General features: G+C 40.6%; 2 protein-coding genes across 6 annotated transcripts in view; one reads left to right on the forward strand and one right to left on the reverse strand.

Moving 5' to 3' along the window:
* The window catches only part of LOC115151683 (CREB-regulated transcription coactivator 1), a 42536-nt gene extending 37263 nt beyond the window's left edge, over nucleotides 1-5273 (forward strand). For 4 of the 5 annotated variants that reach the window (XM_029695831.1, XM_029695830.1, XM_029695832.1 and 1 more), the window contains one exon: nucleotides 193-404. In XM_029695831.1, coding sequence (XP_029551691.1) covers nucleotides 193-404 — 212 coding nt within the window. Of the gene's footprint in view, nucleotides 1-192 lie in introns of all 5 variants that reach the window. The other variant, XM_029695829.1, reaches the window with a different exon arrangement.
* Nucleotides 5274-5368: 95 nt separating this feature from the next.
* Nucleotides 5369-18648, reverse strand: LOC115151682 (thrombospondin-4). The gene is made up of 19 exons (XM_029695828.1): nucleotides 18399-18648; nucleotides 16521-16594; nucleotides 16355-16406; nucleotides 15670-15815; nucleotides 15285-15422; nucleotides 15093-15170; nucleotides 14813-14965; nucleotides 14505-14609; nucleotides 14283-14390; nucleotides 14014-14173; nucleotides 13793-13911; nucleotides 13632-13684; nucleotides 13175-13368; nucleotides 12875-13053; nucleotides 12707-12755; nucleotides 12405-12601; nucleotides 11898-12070; nucleotides 7032-7171; nucleotides 5369-6241 (listed from the first exon to the last, which is right to left on the reverse strand). Exons 1-19 carry the CDS (start codon nucleotides 18463-18465, stop codon nucleotides 6183-6185), a joined length of 2244 nt encoding a protein of 747 aa, XP_029551688.1. The 5' UTR covers nucleotides 18466-18648; the 3' UTR covers nucleotides 5369-6182.
* Between the last annotated feature and the right edge of the window lie 1421 nt (nucleotides 18649-20069).

Genomic DNA, 20069 nt, shown 5'->3' on the forward strand with positions numbered 1-20069 from the left:
GCTTGATTAGTCAATTGTTTTATGAAGTTTGGCCAGTATGAGTAAAACGTGTTTTGTAAGATTAATTGTATTTAGTGTCTCTTGTTACAGATTCTTTGGGTGTAGACTGTTACTTAATGTAATACTGTTAATTAACTAGCAGCTGCTTTGATTTAACGAATGTCAAATGTTTCCCTAATTGTTGTGTTTTAGTGACAGGTGAGTCTCCACCCAGCCTCTCTAAGGAGTTAACCAACTCACTGGCCGGCGTCGGAGATGTCAGCTTCGACACAGACTCTCAGTTCCCATTGGACGAGCTGAAGATCGACCCCCTCACCCTGGACGGACTGCACATGCTCAATGACCCCGACATGGTTTTGGCCGACACTGCCACTGAGGACACGTTCAGGATGGATAGGCTGTAATACAGAATGCTGTCAGTGGCCAACAACAAAAAAGAACCCTAGGAAAAAAGGGAAACCAGGCATGGCAGGGGTGAATCATCTACGCAGTTGCATGGCCATTCAGCTATTCAACCTCACACTCACCCTCAAGTCCTTTCAAATGATGAGCCACAAACCCATTGTGGAGAAGGACATGCAATGGCTTGTTAGGGTCAGGAATGGAATTGCTGTAATTTCCAATGAGATTGTTGGTTGGTCAGAGCTTTGCTAGCTTGCTGCGTTAACTATCTATAATTACTTACCACATATCCCACAGTGTCACACTTGATAACAGATCGTATATTTTCTTTTTCTACAAATCTACATGCATTTAAAAAGTGAAAAGCCACTAGGAAGGTGAGCTGCACCATACCTATTATCATTCCTTACCAACCATACAAGCTTTATACTTCACACTCAGCTTTATTTTTATTGACAACCAAATGTTAATGTTTGCGTTATGCGTATGTTGGATTATGTTCTGTTTAAATGTGTTTTTATTTATTAAAATATTTATTACTTCAGTTGAATGTATTTTTTGTTGCATTTCAAAATGTGTTTGAGTTCGAAGCCAAAATGTCTCTGCTCTAACTGTATTGTGCAAACTACACTGATTATGTATCTATTAATTTAAGTTACATATTTATGTATTATGCTGCTCTGTTAAACTTAATGAGTACAAATCCTCCCCATGTTTGCTCTTACGGTTGCCAGTTGCTACGACATCTTGCTAGATAGAATCAGATAAGGCCTCTTAAAATATAGGATAGGATCTGCAATTGTGTTTTCATCACTTACATGGGCCCGCAATCGTTGTTTCGTCTTGTGCCAATGCTGTTTTTAAATGTATCATAATTAATGAAAAACATATACAACAGATGCTTATATTTAGCTGCTCATAAGCTTAAACATAGAAAATTCAAATACCCAAACTAGATGGCCATAATTCTCCTTTGCTCTTTGAACATGTATATCCAGATTGAATGCCTCCTGAAAATCTGAAGGATACAAACTCCTCAGAAACCTGTTGAACTTGTCACTGTGAGATCACCTGATTTTGCCTTACATATTGAGTATTATACTGTTTTTAAGTGTAACTAATGTGACAGTGTATTTTCTTAACTTCTCGTAACATTTTCTTGTATTTGAGAGGAATTTTAAATCCTAGTCACTGACAATATTTGTGGTTATGTAGTGTAAAGTTTGACAAATCACTGTACTGTATTTTGTACTGGTACACTTTCTAGATGAGTTGTGGGTGTTTTGTAAAAAAGGAAATGTTGATTTCAAATTTGTGATGGAGAGTGCAAATATGGGGAGGCTTTCTTCTCCTTAAAGGGAAACTTACAAACGCAAATAAAATTATTTTGGTAGACAATTGTTATGATAAAATAACAATGTTATTTATAATTAATATTTGGTTCTTCCCTCCAGATTAGTGGCTGGTAGAAAACTATTTGAACCATTCCATTTTATGCACATAGCAAAATGAGTCCTAAAACACATGTAGAACTTTGCAAAATTGGTTAAAAAGGGCAGAACTTTTGTCTATATGCTAACTTGTAGAGTTGAAATACTTTAACTTTTTATTTTACTCCATCTTCCCCTCTGTTTCATATTCTGACACTTCTGTTTTGAAAACTAATATAGCGAGATGGAAGTAAGTGAAGAGCAACTTGGCTAAATTGGCTGTTTCCTTCTATGGGCTGAGAATGTGTCAACCATTTATTTGTTTGGTAAAGAACACAATATTCCATTTTTTTGTTTTTCTCTTAACCTTTGACATTTTTATACTGTAGCTATGTTTGATCATGTTTCTACTGTACAGTGAATTGTGTGTGTGTGTATATACAGAAAATGTTAATGTTAATTTATTTACCTAAATCCCAATGTGGGAAGAGGCATAGTTCCCCAACTATGAAGTTAATGATAAGTACAAATATATATTTGAGAGAATATTTGATTCTTACACAAATCAGAAATGAGAAATCATACCATTGCATCACTAGAATATATAGAAATGCATCGTTATACAAAAAACTGTTTGTGCCAAACTGCAATACGCCAGTATGCTACTTTCTTACAGTGCCATCCAGATTAATTCTCTGCAAATAATTTTTGTTCATTTTTGTTTCTCAACATTTTCCAAAATGTCCATTCTGATATCCTGTACATTAGGCTATAGCTGAAACAAAATGACCGCATGACAAAAATGGAAGTGTACCTCAGAAAAAAGTCTTCAAATCAAATGTTTGGTCACACATATTTAGCAATGTTATTGCGGGTGTAGCGAAATGCTCGTTTTCTATGCAGGTTTGATTTAAATTGCGCTCTGCAATGTAGTAAAAACAGAACACCCCATCAAATTATGCATGTGTCAGTTGTTCCTAATGATTCACATAAATGGTTACTTTTCAGATTCAGTGTTGCCTCCATTTATGCATAATGCTAGCTCATTGTGGAAATCAGAATGTATTTGTGTAAGGTCTTGGAATTTCTGTTTCACCAAGTGACAAAAGCATTTTTCTTGAATATCTCTTACTAACATCCATTTGTTGTTCAATTGAATTGGCTGTTACTTGCTTTTGAACCTAGTTCTTCACTGTAGCACCTCATTGTGGGTTTTAAATAGTTGTTCCTGTAAGGCGAACCTATTATGAATCCCACCTTCATAACACAGACGTTTTTTAAGTGGTAGTTCACTCCTTAGATTGAAGGTTTCATCTTAAAGTTGTCTGTTGAGATGAAACCATTTTCTAGCCTAATCAGAAACCATGGCAACAAATTCTCCAACTCCAACCGGCTTCATTGCAGGATAACTCAACTTATATCTTGAACTTGGAAATTCACATTGTCGTGTTCTCAAATAATCAAATCAAAACGATGGATGTGGATAAAAGCCGAATAGTTGATGTGATTTATAGCATGCATATTGAAATTAGTTTGATGCAACTTTTTGTCTTCAAATGACCACCCAAATTACTGAGCTACAAGTGTAAACTGAAAGGGAAAAAATGATGGAATCCGATGGTGTGCATCTTTTCCATTCCTTTAAGACTGAGGCACACTGAATAGCTAGAGCTACAGAACATTAGGCTTGGGCCATGGACTCCTCTTGACATTAGACCACAATATAACATCTTCTGACAAATTTAGATTTTGTAGTGAACTGTCACTTTAATGTCCTGGCAAGATTAAAAACAAAACTAGTTTCTCAAGCTACTTAAATATGGCGCTTACAGTTGCAGTTAAACTTGGCACTGTTCACTGTTGGTTTTCAAGTGTATTTGTTTGATTTACAACTGCACATGACCAAGAGAGAAAATTAAATTTTGATTTTTAACTTAAGTAAAAAATTATTGAATTATTCAAAATTCAAATGAATTTGGTTGGAGGCAAGTGATTCTCTTATACTGTGTAATTTCTCACCTGTGGTAAGTTGCAGGTGCCTACAGGGTAAAAATAGCCATTCAAACAAATCTTGAAAAGAGAACATTCTGCTCCATTGCACTCAATTGTAAAGTGCCTATATATTTGACTGAACTCTATTTGCAGTAAAACTTGACTGTCAAGAGAGCTTACTGTCAGTTGCATGACATGACAGATGTTATATGTAGTCCCTATTGCTGATGCGGGTTTATTGAAAATGATTCAGCACTATCTTGTTGACTTCAACAGTATGCGTATGAACTATGGCTGGCTAGCTAGCTAACATAAATTGAGGCATGTTTTGAAATCAATTCTAAACATATCAGTTACTGTGATAGAATATGTCTTACTGTATGCAATGTAAGGTTTAACAAACATGTTTATTGTATGTGTTCTTATTCTGTTGCTTTCTCACTTTAGTTATGGTCACCTGCCTTGTGAATGTGAACAGTGACTGTTCTGTCAATGCTGACTGTTTTACCCCAAATTCAAAGAAAGCGTATAATGTATATTCTTTTATTTTTGTAAAGCCGGTAATTTTAAATGCGACTTGGAAGCATATTCCTTATTTTGGGATGCAAAACCAGAAAGGGCTTATTCCAATGCAGCTTGTTTTCCCATCATGTTAAAAAAACGAAATTGCACTCGATGTATACTTACTTGTCGATCAATGTACCATACTGCTCTGCATATGCATGGGAAGTGGAAATCTAATAATGTACCATACTGCTCTGCATATGCATGGGAAGTGGAAATCTAATAATGTACCATACTGCTCTGCATATGCATGGGAAGTGGAAATCTAATAATGTACCATACTGCTCTGCATATGCATGGGAAGTGGAAATCTAATGTACCATACTGCTCTGCATATGCATGGGAAGGGGAAATCTAATAAGGCGATATGGACTCCTGTGTTGACAGTAGTTATTGAAATAAAATGACTGAAGTGAGAATGTTATCTCACTAAGTATACTGTCACTGCCTGAGTACCTGTCACCACAAATTCCCTCAACTAATAAGGTAAACATTGAGCAATTGCAAAGGAACTTAATCTCAAGTGATTGAAGAATTCTGTTTTGTTACCCATACTTTAAATGCATTAGTATGAATCCATATAATTGCCTCTAGAACAGTTGAAGTTGGAAAACCTAAAATGATGCTTTTGGCAAGTATTTCCAGTTAGTAATGAAAAGAAAATCTCTTCTTGGTCAGCTTTAAGTGGGTATCACATATTTAACCATTGTCCTGTAAATCATATTCTGAGATGTAGTATTTCTTTGTTGCTATGTGAAACTACGTATGTGGCCCATTTGTAAGATGAAACTTGAATGTGGGTGGCATCTTTTTCCTGTACATAGTCTCGATATAAAATAAAACAAATTTTCACCAAGGTTTACTAAATGTGACATTTGAACTATCTATATATCATATTGTCCTTGTTCTGTTATTTATATTTTGTAATCTGCATTTCTGTATTTGTTTAAAAAAAAAAAAATACCTGTGCATGTTCGTGATTTCAGTCCCAAAACTTTTTATCAGCATTCAAAGCAGTTGCTCAAGGCGTCACAGTTTCTGTCTAGATAGTAGTAGGAGGACTTTCCATCACAGTTTCAGTCTAGATAGTAGGACTTTCCATCACAGTTTCAGTCTAGATAGTAGTAGGAGGACTTTCCATCACAGTTTCAGTCTAGATAGTAGGAGGACTTTCCATCACAGTTTCAGTCTAGATAGTAGGAGGACTTTCCATCACAGTTTCGGTCTAGTTAGTAGTAGGACTTTTCACTGTTTTGACTTAAAAGTAAGTCCTACAGTATATATTCAGCATATACTAAAGCAAAATAATGATGAGTAGTTCAACATTTATTTCTTGGGTACTCAACAGTAATAATTGATTACATGTAATCTAATGCATATCAAATGTTTTTATTTTTATAGGGTCCCCTCACTATGTAACAAACATTTACTGGCAACACCCTGATTCTAAAAAAACATATTTTCACATTTCTATATTGGTGACAGAGTAGTAGTAGACAGAAAAGTCCCCCGAGAACTGGAATTATTGGGGAGCGAATGTCAGACAGGAAAATCCTCTGTCATTGCTGGTGGAGATCAATATGTCAGCCGCCATTTTGCTGAGTGAAATCTCACTGGGTACGTCTGAAATGGCACCCTATATAGTCTTTAGTCAAAAGTAGTACACTATATAGGAGATTGGGTGCCATTTAAGATGCAACACTGTACTGTTCATCTGGGAGACATGTTCCGAAATGTTGGGGTTGTAGATGCATTGTCTTCTCAGTCTTCATTTGGGCAGATGTGCGTGGCCTGTTAGAACTGCAGCTGGACCTGTTGGGATTGGTATGTGTCGAAGTCCTCAGGGATTGTATCTAAAGGGAGAGATAAGTCAATATGGAATCCGTGCATGGCAATAGGCCTACTTACTGTAAATGAGTCATACTGTAAGTTAGTTGGTGTCTGTAGTATGTCCAAATGTCTTCACAATACCGAACAACCAACAGACCAATATAATTAAAGGGGCAATCTGCAGTAGCTGCATCCATTTTTTTCAGAAATTAAGGATATGTACCCATTGATTCTTAAAGAATATAACTTATAACTTAAGCTTAGTTCAACTATCGTACTGCATCAGAACCCAAAATATAAGCCTGTTTTACTCTCTTTATAAACAAAGTAAATGTAAACACACTATATAGCCTCAAACCATGTTTGAAACTATAATGTTGATATCAGTCCTTGCATCCATAGTGGTGTATATGAATTTGGAGTGGTTATATTCCTCTAGCCCCATCCCTCAGCTGTTTGAAACACTTCATTGTTTCAATTGCTGATTGCCTCAAATGTGTTTCTCTCTAAAACCTCAAACTAGTCGTATGTGTACCAAGAGGTCATTTAGATGGAGTCTATATACATGCGGCCACGGTATCACTTCATGCTAATGTGAAGGCATAGAAGCAGGCACAAAACATAGGTCAATGCAGTTCCTCTTTAACCAGAGACCAGTTTCATCCATTTCTCAATACAGGAATTATATTATCGGGATGCTGCAAGGCAATCATTCCGTAATTGATTCCCAAAGGTCCTCATTCTCCTCTACTTCCTGCTTGTTAGAAGGGTATTTTAAGGGGGGGGGGGGGTCGACATTAGTGTGCTGCTCACCATTGCAGCGGTAGCGTAGGTTAGCCCAGATGATGTTCTCCTGAGAGAAGCAAAAGACGCCCAGTCTGCCTCCTCTCATGGTGGTGTCTATGATGATGCCTGTATCTGCCACTAGCTGAGGACCCTCATAGAAACGCACCCTGAACATGACACACACAAACACATAGGGAGACCAGTAAGGAACACAAAAATATGACAAAGGCTGCATTTACACAGGCAGACCAATTATTTTCCCAATAATTGTGCAAAGATCAGAATTAGGCTGCCTGTGTAAATGCAGCCAAAGTATGACGATCTCGAACCAGAATAGTTACAGCACCAGTCAAAAGTTGACACACCTACTCATAAGGGTTTTTCATTATTTTTACTATTTTCTACATTGTAGAAAATAGTGAAGACATCAAAACTATGAAATAACACATATGGAATCATATAGTAACCAAAAAAGTATTAAACAAATCAAAAATATATTTTATATTTAAGATTCTTCAAAGTAGCCACCATTTGCCTTGATGACAGCTTTGCACACTCTTGGCATTCTCTCAACCAGCTTCATGAAATAGTCACCTGGAATGCATTTCAATTAACAGATGCACCTTGTTAAAAGTAAATTTGTGGAATTTCTTTCGTTCTTAATGCGTTTGAGCCAGTCAGTTGTGACAAGGTAGGGGTGGTATACAGAAGATAGCCCTATTTGGTAAAAGACCAAGTCCATATTATGGCAAGAACATCTCAATAAGCAAAGAGAAATGACAGTCCCTCATTATTTTAAGACATGAAGGTCAGTCAATGCGGAAAAGTTCAAGAACTTTGAACATTTCTTCAAGTGCAGTCGCAGAAACTGGCTCTCATGAGGACCGCCACAGGAAAGGAAGACCCAGAGTTACCTCTGCTGCAGTGGATAAGTTCATTAGAGTTAACTGCACCTCAGACTGCAGCCCAAATAAATGCTTCACAGAGTTCAAGTAACAGACACATCTCAACATCAACTATTCAGAGGAGACTGCATGAATCAGGCCTTTATGGTCAAATTGCTGCAAAGAAACCACTACTAAAGGACACCAATAAGAAGAAGAGACTTACTTGGGCCAAGAAAAACACAAGCCATGGACATTAGACCGGTGGAAATCTGTCCTTTGGTCTGATGAGTCCAAATTTGAGATTTTTGGTTCAAACCGTCGTGTCTTTGTGAGACGCAGAGTAGGTGAATGGATGATCTCCGCATGTGTAATTCCCACAGTGAGGCAAATTTTAAAATGTTATAGGGAGAGAGTTCCAGGACCACGGAGCTAAGTAACTAAAACTATTTCTACCATGACCTGTTCTAATTTTTGGTACTGTTAGAAGCAAATGAGAATGGGACTGTGATTGATATTTATTTTTGTAAGTTCCTTAGTAAACCAAGGGTTCTCTCTGCCCTTAATCCTGAATTTTTTAAAAGGGGCATTCCTATTGCATACATCCTTGAATGCGTTGTGGAAGTAAGAAAAGGCTAGTTCAACATCAGGGATTAATTCCATTCTATTCCATTCAATGCTAAATACATCATGTAAAAAACTTTGAATATCAAACCGCTTCCAGTTTCTTTTCGTAATGACACGTGGAGATTTCTTAGGATTTTTACCATCTCTCACACAGGCAATAGCACAGTGATCACTTATGTCATTTGCAAAAATACCAGAAGCATTAAAACGATGAGGAGTATTGGTTAAGATCAAATAAATCAAAGAGGATATTTTATATTCAACCTCGTTAATCTGTTGACAATCTGAGTGAGATTATAGGTATTTGCATAGAATTTTGAGTTGATCAGAGCTAGATGTTAACCAGTCCTGACTCAGATCACCCATCAGGACAAACTCAGAGTTGACATTCTGTCACAGTTGTCGTAGGAATGAGCGGACCAAAGTGCAACGCGTGTGTCGTTCCACACTTTATTTATACTGTGAATCTATGTAATACATAAATAAACAAAATGACAAAAAACAACAAACCGTGACGCAGAGGTGAAACATACACTACTCAAAATTGATCTCCCACAAACCCAGGAGGGACAAACACCAACTTGAATATGACCTCCAATTAGAGACAACAATGACCAGCTGCCTCTAATTGGAGATCATCTCAAACAAAGCCCAACATAGAAATACAAACGTAGAACATGACATAGAAAAACTAAACTAGAAAATCCCCCTGTCACGCCCTGACTTACTCTACCATAGAAAATAACAACTTACTATGGTCAGGACGTGACAGTACCCCCCCCCCCCCCCCCAAAGGTGCAGACTCCGAATGCAACTAAACAACAAAAGAAAACCAGAAAAAGGGAGGGTAGGAAGGGTGACAAGTGTCTATGGCGGCTCTGGTGCAGTACACAGAACCTTATTATCCAGCGGATCCTCCAGCAGAGGAGGCGGCTCCGGTTGGGGGCATAACCCCCGCTCCGCCCGCTGATCCCTCTGCTTCTGTACCACCGGACCGTGGATCGTCGTCGGAGGAACCGGACTGTAGATCATTGCCGGAGGTTCCGGGCTGCGGGCCGCCGCCGGAGGTTCCGGGCTGCGGGCCGCCGCCGGAGGCTCCGGGCTGGGAACTGTCGCCGGAAGCGCTGGACTGGGAATGCGCACTGGAGGCCTGATGCGTGGGGCTAGCACAGGTGGCACCAGACTAGTAACACGCACCTCAGGGCGAGTGCGGGGAGCAGGAACAGGACACCCCGGACTGGGCAGGTGCACTGGAGGCCTGATGCGTGGGGCTGGCACAGGTGGCGCCAGACTGGTAACATGCACCTCGGGGCAAGTGCGAGGAGCAGGCACAGGGCGTACCAGGCTGGATAGACTCACTGGAGGCCGGGTACGTGGGGCAGGCACAGGATATACTGGGCCGTGGAGGTGCATCGGAGGGCTTGAGCGTATAGCTCGCACAACCCGTCCTGGCTGGATGCTTACTTTCGCCCGGCAAACACGGGGAGCTGGCACAGGACGAACTGGGCTGTGAATATGTACAGGCGACATAGTGCGCAGCGCCGGCGCAGGATATCCTTTACCAAGAAGGCGAACTGGAGACCAGGAGCGCTGAGCTGGCACCACCCTTCCTGGCTGAATGCTCAACCTAGCTCGGCAAATGCGGGGCGCGGGCACAGATCGCACCGGACTGTGAATGCGCACTGGCGACACAGTGCGCATCACTGCATAACACGGTGCTTGCTTCTTCACTCGCTCTCCACGGTAAGCACGGGGAGTTGGCTCAGGTCTCCAACCTGACTCTGCCAATCTCCCCGTGTGCCCCCCCCCCAAAAAATGGGGGTTGCCTCTCGCACTTGCCTCGTGGTTGGTATAGTGCCTCGTAGTATCGCCGCTCCGCTCTTGCTGCCTCGATTTCCTCTTTAGGACGGCGATACTCCCCAGCCTGCCTCCAGGGTCCTTTCCCGTCCAATATCTCCTCCCAAGTCCATTTGTCCTGCTGATCACACTGCTTGGTCCTTTGGTGGTGGGAGATTCTGTCACGGTTGTCGTAGGAATGAGCGGACCAAAGTGCAGTGTGTGTGTCGTTCCACATTTTATTTATACTGTGAAACTATGCAATACATAAATAAACTGAATAACAAAAAACAACAAACCGTGACGCAGAGGGGAAACATACACTACTCAAAATTAATCTCCCACAAACCCAGGTGGGACAAACACCAACTTAAATATGACCTCCAATTAGAGACAACGATGACCAGCTACCTCTAATTGGAGATCATCTCAAACAAAACCCAACATAGAAATACAAAAACTAGAACAACCCAACATAGAAATACAAAACTAGAACATAACATAGAAAAACTAAACTAGAAAACCCCCCTGTCACGCCCTGACCTACTCTACCATAGAAAATAACAACTTATTATGGTCAGGACGTGACACATTTTGTGATAACAATTCGAAAATACAATCCAGAGAGCCAACAGTAGCAGATTGAGGTCTATAATGACAAGATACAACAATATTTAAAGATGCACCAAGGTTTAGGTTGAAAGACAGATATTCAAATTGCTTAGGTTTAGTAACAGAAGTCAGAAAACCACAGGGAACTTGTATTTTACGTATACAGCAACACCAGCACCCTTAGATTTACGATCTGTACAAAAAACATTGTAACAATTTATGTCAATATTTTTGTTTGTAATAGATTTTTTTAAGCCAGGTTTCAGAAAGCATAAATACATTAGGGTTGGCAGTTTTTATCCATATATTCACAAAATCAAGCTTCAGCAGAAGACTTCTTACATTCATATGCAAAAACTTCAGGCCACTCTGACTACTTAATTCGGCAGAGGTAAGAATGTCAGGACCTGGGTTAGACAATTTCCAGACAATGGAAGCAGCAAGATAATGGCAAGTCTAGATCGAGGGTTACAACATTTGGATTTACAGACAGCACTTGAACGAGAATCCATAGTCACCCGAGATTCCATATGTGTTATCTGATTCCATATGTGTTATTTCATAGTTTTGATGTCTTCACTATTATTCTACAATGTAGAAAATAGTAAAAATAAAGAAAAATCCTTGAATGAGTAGGTGTGTCCAAACTTTTGACTGGTACTGTATGTTAGAACTGGAAGATGTTTCCTATTGTGGTAAAGAATACCATATGGATAATATGATGGTAAGAGAAAACATGCATGAAAATAATTTCATGTTGTTCAAGTTCAACAGTATGTGGTCTTATAAAATGTTGTCAGTTCAATCAGTTGTACACGTAATGCCACAAATTAAAATTGAGTGTATTATCAAAGGACAATGTCATGTCATAAATGTCAAACTGCCCCAAAGGCCATCAAACGCCTATGACTTGTATCTGATAGCAGCCTACTACCTGATGTATCCATCTTGGGGCCTGTGTTGCAAGAACCAGCGGTAGGAGGTCTTGTCCTTCCAGCCCACGTTACGGGCGTCTTTCCACAGCAGCTTCACCTGGTCACTGGTGTCTCCGGTGTGCCACAGGGAGTTACGTAGATTTTCCCCTGGTCCCGTGTTGGACTTTACAGCCTAGTTGTCAACACAATTGCATAGGCACCAATTTTACATAACTGTGGATCTCTTCCAATGTATCAATCTGGGCAGGTGTTTTAATACTTTAGCTCAAGGGGGAAGAAACTGGAAAATGTATCTATTCTCCGTTGAGCTGGTTTTTAGTGTAGGAGTAGACTTAATCTTGGTCTAAGAAACTGGCCCTATGAGTATTCCCTACAAAGGGCGAGTCGTGTGTAGGTCAGACTATTGACCAAGTTGTGGTATGTTTGCATGAATTTGTATATGAACGTGACTTTTACTACGACTAGATAAGTCATATATAGTATGTGCATATAGGATTTTGTTTTACCTTCAGTTGTATCCCTGGTTCTGCCACAGCTCGGAACGGATTGGCTTGCCAATAGATCTGCTCAACCTGTTTCCACATCACTACGTAGAAGGAGGAAGAGTCCTGGTAGCCAAAGATGAAGCCTGCATAGTCGTCGTCTGTTACCGTATTCACATGGAACGTCCCTTCGAAGTCAACACCGTTGAAAGCCGTGTAACCTTGAGGGAATGGCGTGAGTTTGGGTCAGGGTGTGTTTCAGAATGTACATAAATTGGTTTATTGAATGAATCAAACGTGAGACACAGTGTGATTGTTGTTCTTACCAACAGCCAGTCCAGGGTCACTGTTCATAGTTTGGACAATCTCTCTTCCCTGTGGAAAGAGAATCAGAGAAAACGATGGAACTTAAGCAGTTAACATGTCTCCAGGCACTGATTTGTATATACTGTAACACCCTTTGACAGATTAGATTAGATTTAATGCATCAATACCTGATCGAGCACCACCCAGTTAGGGTCTATCTGTGCGTCTCCCTCCGGGTCCAGCACCACTGTCTGGTAGGCCCTGAAGTCTGTGAGAGTGACCTCAGCATTCTCCGGGCACACATCGATGCTGTCGATGATGGTGTCGTTGTCAAAGTCGTTCTCGCACAGGTTCCCAACCCCATCACCTGTAACAAGAAGATCGAAGCAAATTGTGACTTTGAAGACACATGATAACATTAATGTCAAAATGACACGGCTATATTGGAGAACTGTTTTGAAACTGGGCTGAAAAATGGCTAGACTCGCCGTCAGAGTCCTCCTGCAGAGGGTTGGGAATGAGGCGACAGTTGTCCGGTCCCGGGGGCAGAAGGTCAGGAATACCATCATTGTCATCGTCGTTGTCACACTCGTCCCCCAGGCCATCTTTGTCCGTGTCCAGCTGGGCGCTGTTGATGACCGCAGGGCAGTTGTCCTGAGAGTCCTGGTGACCGTCACCATCACTGAGAATAGTAGAGAAAAACACAAGGAGACCAAGACAGAGAGATGGCTGGGGTAGGATTCAGCATTGGAGATCATTTCACAGTTCTCACTGTTGTGGGTTTCTGAAGGTTTAAGTGTTGATCCTAAGTCATTACATAACATATAAAATAATATTTGGAAGGTAATTTTTAATAATGGAGTACCAATAGATTGGAACGACACTCACAGGCCTACAATGGTTAAATGCAGGGAGGTGGCAAGAAAGCTAGTAACACTACTATACCTGTCCTTATTGGTGTCACAAGGGTCTCCGATCAAGTCGTTGTCCATATCCAACTGTGGAAACATAAATATCATTCAAACAAACCAAAGTTTGTTGTGCTGTTACGTACAACATGGTGTAATGACTAGAATGTGTACAAGTACAGCCAATAATAACCAGACCTGGTCAGGGTTGCGAACGTAAGGGCAACTGTCACAGGCATCTCCGACTTTGTCCCCATCTCGATCCTTCTGGTCAGCATTGGGAACCCTTTTGCAGTTGTCCAGGTTATTGGGGATTCCTGTAGTAGGGAAGATTATCTTTGTCATATGTCAATTGGCATGTATTACAGCAATAGCAGAATTAGTCTTGTCACGGTCAAATACTGTCCATGCATACTGACCGTCGCCATCAATGTCTTCGTCACATTCGTCACCCAGTCTATCAATATCAGTGTCTTTCTGGTCGTTGTTTTTGATCATACGGCAGTTGTCACAGGCGTCTCCAAAGTCGTCTTCGTCCACATTTCTTTGGTTGACATTTGGTACCAGCACACAGTTGTCCTACCATAGAGGCATCAGAGTCTTATCAGAGCCTCTCTTTACACTAAGATACAAAATAGGGTGTAAAGACTTGTAGTAAGCATGAGCGAGAGAGAGAGAGACCAGTAACCTGTGTATTTAAGATTCCATCCCCATCTGCATCCTCATCGCAGGCGTCTCCTATACCATCCTTGTCTGCGTCCTCTTGGCCAGAGTTGGGTACTGTTTGACAGTTATCCTATATAAAGCACATGACTGTGACTTAATTTTTCTGCTTTAGATTTTTCTTTCTGTTTGAAATAGTATAGTCACAGATTAACATTGTCTTTTCAAGGAGAGAAAAGTTTATTACCTTGGCACAGTTCCTCTCGGCGCATTCCTGTTTCTCATCAGGGAAGCCATCAATGTCAATATCAGATCCGCAGAAGTAGCCATTGCCAGCCCATCCCACCCCACACTGTGAATCACGATAAAGACAGAGTTATGGACTTTACTGTATATGAAATGTCAATTAACATTAAATTCCATTTCAGCAGAATCAATAGAGAGCGATCTGCATCCAACAGAATGCTACAGACAACATGTATTAAAGGAGCAGTTTACATTTAGGCTGTATTCATATTCACATTGATCCATTGCAACATAATTGTATCCCATTACCTGACACTCTATTTTCCCATCTCGTTGGACAATACACTCTCCGCTGGCATGGCAGGGGTTGGGCTGGCCATTACCACATGCTCTCTCAGGCTTACAGCCCTTGCGCTGATCCCCAACATAGCCTGCCTTACAGAGGCCACACCTAAACGAGCCCTGACAACAACAAACACCGTCACCACATTGTAAACTTAGTTCCTCAAGACCTCAGAGGAAAGACCTCTGGATTTTCTAATAATATACAGTATTTGAGTGGCATTGATTGGTTATTATTGATACTTACAGGTGTGTTTACACAGTTGGAATTTTCCACACAACCTCCATTCTTGGGTCCTTCGCACTCATTGATGTCCTTGCAGACCTGGGTAGAATTCAAATACAAAAAAGAAAGCCATAATGCATATATCTTCAAACAAAACCTTACATGTTGCCAATGCCAAGCTCATAAGCTTTTTGCTTGAGCCAAAATGTCTACCTGTTTGTTTTTAGTGGCGTAGGAGAGGCTTACTCCCTGCACCTGAGGGCCGGTGTAGCCAGTTGGACAGGGGCCACAGCGGAAGCCTGGGGACGTGTTTATGCAGCGCACACCCATGTGGCAAGGCTTCACCACACACTACACAGGAGCAGAGGAGAGAGAGTGTATTAATATGTTCGAAATGTGACTCTTCAATAGATATTAGAATTTGAAAATCAGACACTTTAACAGTTGATTTAAAAACCAACGTACACAATAACTTGTGTAATACACAATAACACATACTATGAGTACATGATCATGTTTCAATTTAGGCCCACTACAGAATACTAGGTGAATTTTTTCTTTTTTTCTTGGGGTGGGGGTGTTTGCTCAAGTGTCCTACCTCGTCCACATCCATGCAGCGGGTACTGTTGCCCACCATGCCCTCAGGGCAGGAGCCACACTTGATGCCCCCAGCTGTTTCAATGCACTTTACCCCCGGGTGGCAGGGGTTAGGGTCACAGGAGGGGCGAGGGGGACCTTGCATGCCTAGGGGGAAGAGGGTGATAAGTCAACCATCAGCCAAGTAGACCACCTGAATTAATGTTCTGAATCGTAGCGCTCTCCTGTACAATGTCTCCATCTACTGGAGGTAATGAAACATAATTGGCTCATTCATCCCCCTCCTCTCCCCTGTAACTATTCCCCAGGTAGTTGTTGTAAATGAGAACTTACCTGGTAAACTAAGTGCAAAATAAATAAAATGAAAAAAACATGGCATTTTCTAGTTGTTTACATTTTCCATTAAATATGAATATGTTGATTTATGTACTGTATTTATTCAAAAGTACATGAGAGCCAATGATATGATAAATGTACCATATTTACATACAATTGAGATAGCAATCATGCTGTTGATATATTGGTGTAATGTACTATGTGGAATGTATACATAATTATATATTAAATATGTACTTATTCATGTATGTACTGTATTCAAAATACAGTAACTGTAGCCTGCAACACCACAGTATTTACTGCCATCCTTCTGGTAAATCTATTTCTGCTGGCTGGCCTAGGCTACTCACCACAGGCTTCACACTCCATCACTGTGTTCTTTAGGAACACAATTTCTTGGATCTGCATGGAGGTACAAAGACACTATTAGTTCACATTATTAAACTGTATGGGACCGTGTACTGAACCTGACATCCTCACAGAGAGTTGCTCTGTACGTCCAAACAGCGGCTTTACCTGTTGCTTCAGCAGTTCTTTGATCTCAGCCAGAGCTTGATTTGTTCCCTTGATCTGATTGATGATTTCTCCATCTGAAAATTAAATATTTCATAATACTGTATTAGCGACATATTAGCAATGGACAGATCATACTTCCTGTTCCAGTATACTACGTTTCAACCAAAGTCAAAGAACGAGTCAGTTGACAGTAGGAATAGACATTTTAGGAGAATGGGGTGTTATCATCATAGGATGCCAAGATCAACTCAAACTAATGTCAACCCCACCAAAGTCCTCCTCATGTTGCAACAGAATGTTAATCACATCACTAAGCTCCTGCTCGTACACTCTTAAAAAAGAAAAGTGCTATCTAGAACCTAAAAGGGTTCTTCGGCTGTTCCCATAGGAGAACCCTTTGAATAATACTTTTTTGGTTTAAAGTAGAACCCTTTTGGGTTCCATGTAGAATCCTTTTTACAGAGGGTTCTACATGGAACCCAGAAGGGTTCTACCTAGAACGAAAAAGGGTTCTACCTTGAACCAAAAAGGGTTATCCTATGGGGACAGCTGAAGAAACCTTTTAGAACCCTTTTTTCTACCTCATTCCTCTTCTTGTGAAATTGTTTTGGAAGCACATCTGTTTTGGACTCAAGTCATCAGTGAGCAATGAGTTGGGGATGAACTATGCAGATGTCCTTCTATAAAACAACATAATCCACTTCCCCATTCATCATCTTTACTACCTGAGTGGGTTCTCTGCCTCTGTGCTACTATCCCCCTGCCACAAGAGCTGGCATTCCAAGACTATCCGTTGGCCTGAATCACATGCATACTCAAACACAGAGACTTACATGCTGTGGGGTTTGTGCCAAATGTTTTTTCATACCGCTGCAAAACCAATTTGTCTCAAATACAGATCGATAAGGAATTGATAGAATCTTTCACACTAATTTTCAACAGATATCGAATAGGAGCTTGGAAAGAACAGAGCAGATACTATACTGGAGTCTGGTTTAGTTTCACATGGCAAGGTCACTCACTTTAAGGCTTTATTATGGACTCCTGTAGATGTTAGATTTACAGGACATGAGGTCTGGGCCTTACCCAGGAAGAGGTGTCCCAGATGAATAGGATGCTGGGATAACCTGGTATGTGGGGACTGTCGTGCTGCTCCAATAGAAACCTACTAGATATATTATTTGACCTAGGACAACTCCTTAGGGATCTATATTGTGTCAACATCTCTTGAGCATGGAGGAGAGGAAGTGTGGTCTTCACATTAGGAGCTGAAATGTTTTCTGAATGAATTCCTAGCAAACAGGCTCCAGAAATAATGGTGTGAACACTACCAATGACACTACCAGTGTGATTTGACAAGTTGTTCAACAGCATAAGCTGCTGAATGAATCAGCCCATTGGCCATGAAGATGATAGCACTTAGCAATTCAATGTAAATGAATGCTGAATTCATTAATTGTGTTCTATTTCAGGAATATGCTTAATAAAAACAGTGACATTCAATTGGGATGATTATCAAATAAACGTAGCATTTTAGACTAATAGGATTTGACGTGCCATTGACAAGACATTTATTTTACATTAATCACAGGCTCCCAAAACAATTTGATCTCTAAAGGTGGTAACACATTATAATAACTTCCAAGAATAAGCATTAATAAACTATTTATTTACTATTAATAATAACTTATATTATTAATATAAGCACTACAATTCATAACAATTTATACAATTTATAATAATTAATTTATAAATGCCTTATTCATGACACCGTTATTATAAAGTGTTACCAGACTTTCAAATCTCTCCAACATTTTTGACCTACAAGTATATATGAAGTTCTTCTCACTAAAGATACTAAAGTGATTATAGACATACCTCTCTGACCAGCTACTAGGTCACTGCTCACACTGAGAGAAATCACCAACACCAGGATCCACAGCATGTTCTCATTTGCCCTTAGACGTCTCTACGGCAACTGACAAGTAAAGGTATGTGAAGTCTGGAGCCACTGTGTGAAGTCTGGTGTGGTTCGACCAGGTCATTTATCCAAATTCTGCCCCGTCTTCGAGTAGGACCAGGGAAGGCTCCTGCAGCAGGGTTTGGAGAATCTGAGAGAGAGTGGGATCTGTCTCCTCTCCTGCCTGTCTTTTTATACATCTCTCCTAGAGTGACATCACCTCCGCCCAGGAGGTCCTCTGGAACCCTTCACTTTGGAATGTCCACGTAACACAGAAGCCCAACACTAGCCCAAAATCATGGTGCTTTCGGACAGTAGAGTCCTCTCAACTTTGATTATTGTAAATGATGATACACATAAAATGGTTCTACTAAGCTACAGTATGTATTGTTTATCCACAGATAAAATGAAAGAGCTTGTGAAACAAGAAGCTGGAAGCTGTCCACAAAATGACCAGACTGGTTCTTGTGAATGCTCTCTACTTTAAAATCAGGTAAGCAAGTGTTTTTCCCTTTGAGTTGCATTTGTTTTAAGAAGGTCACACCAAAAATGATTTATTAGTGTGTAGCCCAAACTGTTCGGATGCTACAGACAAAAGTTGGCAGATCGGCTGTACCAACTTCAGACGAGTCCCAAAATACTTGTGGGGGTCGTAGAGCAGAACAGAGAACACCATTGTGCTTGTGAGAGTCTCATCTTTCCATAGAGGGGTCATAATTGTTCTGATGCTACAGACAATTTTGTGAGAAGACCAATTTTCGGGATGTCTCATGGTCTGACGAAGACTGCTCTACCTCTGTCACCTTTCACCGCAGATGCGGAAATGCGACATAGGCAGATGCGGTGGATTGAGACATCCAATGCAAAAAAACAGATATCTCTAGCTTAAACTGACGGATTTGGGTGCAGACATTAAAATCCAACTGGTCTCTGTTACAACCAACTGGTCTCTGTTAAAACTCCAGTATTTGCTTGAACCATGATTTACAACTGATTGCATGGGAAGCATGGATTTGTGTTGTAAGTTTTGTTTGCCAGTGATGGAACCAACAGATGTTCGTTGCATTCCAGTGCAGGCACCCCTGAGGCTTTGTGATGCATGCACCTTGACTGGCTTTCATGACATCCAGTACATTTATCCTAGCTCCCTCCTTAACCCTCAGCAAGAGAGAAGCCTCCTCCTGGTCCCTCGCTGGAAAAACAAATCAAGAAGCCCTGATTTCTGTCTTCACTACTAGCTTGAATGCTTCAATAGTGATCTCAGAAGGGAAACAAAATTACACTACATTTGACTGCCTCTTTGACTCTCTCTACAAACAGTTATCAGTCAGAGGGTAAAGAAAAAGGGAAGGCATGGGGTTGGCTTCAAGGCATCTCTTTCCAAAGATGTTTGATGTTTCTTTGGGATTTTTGGACATGGACTCGAAGGTTGGCAGGAAACAAGGTGATGCATGACTTGTTCCCTTAGAAGTCGCCTTTGATGGTCCAAGTCCAACTCTGGAAAAACGTTAATACTTTTCTCTAGTTGTGCATTTAAACTTTTAGCCAGGCGGACGAAACTGAGAGTACAATGAATCTTTCAAGGTGTC

Source organism: Salmo trutta, chromosome 17 (assembly GCF_901001165.1).
Source record: "Salmo trutta chromosome 17, fSalTru1.1, whole genome shotgun sequence".
NCBI lineage: Eukaryota > Metazoa > Chordata > Actinopteri > Salmoniformes > Salmonidae > Salmo > Salmo trutta.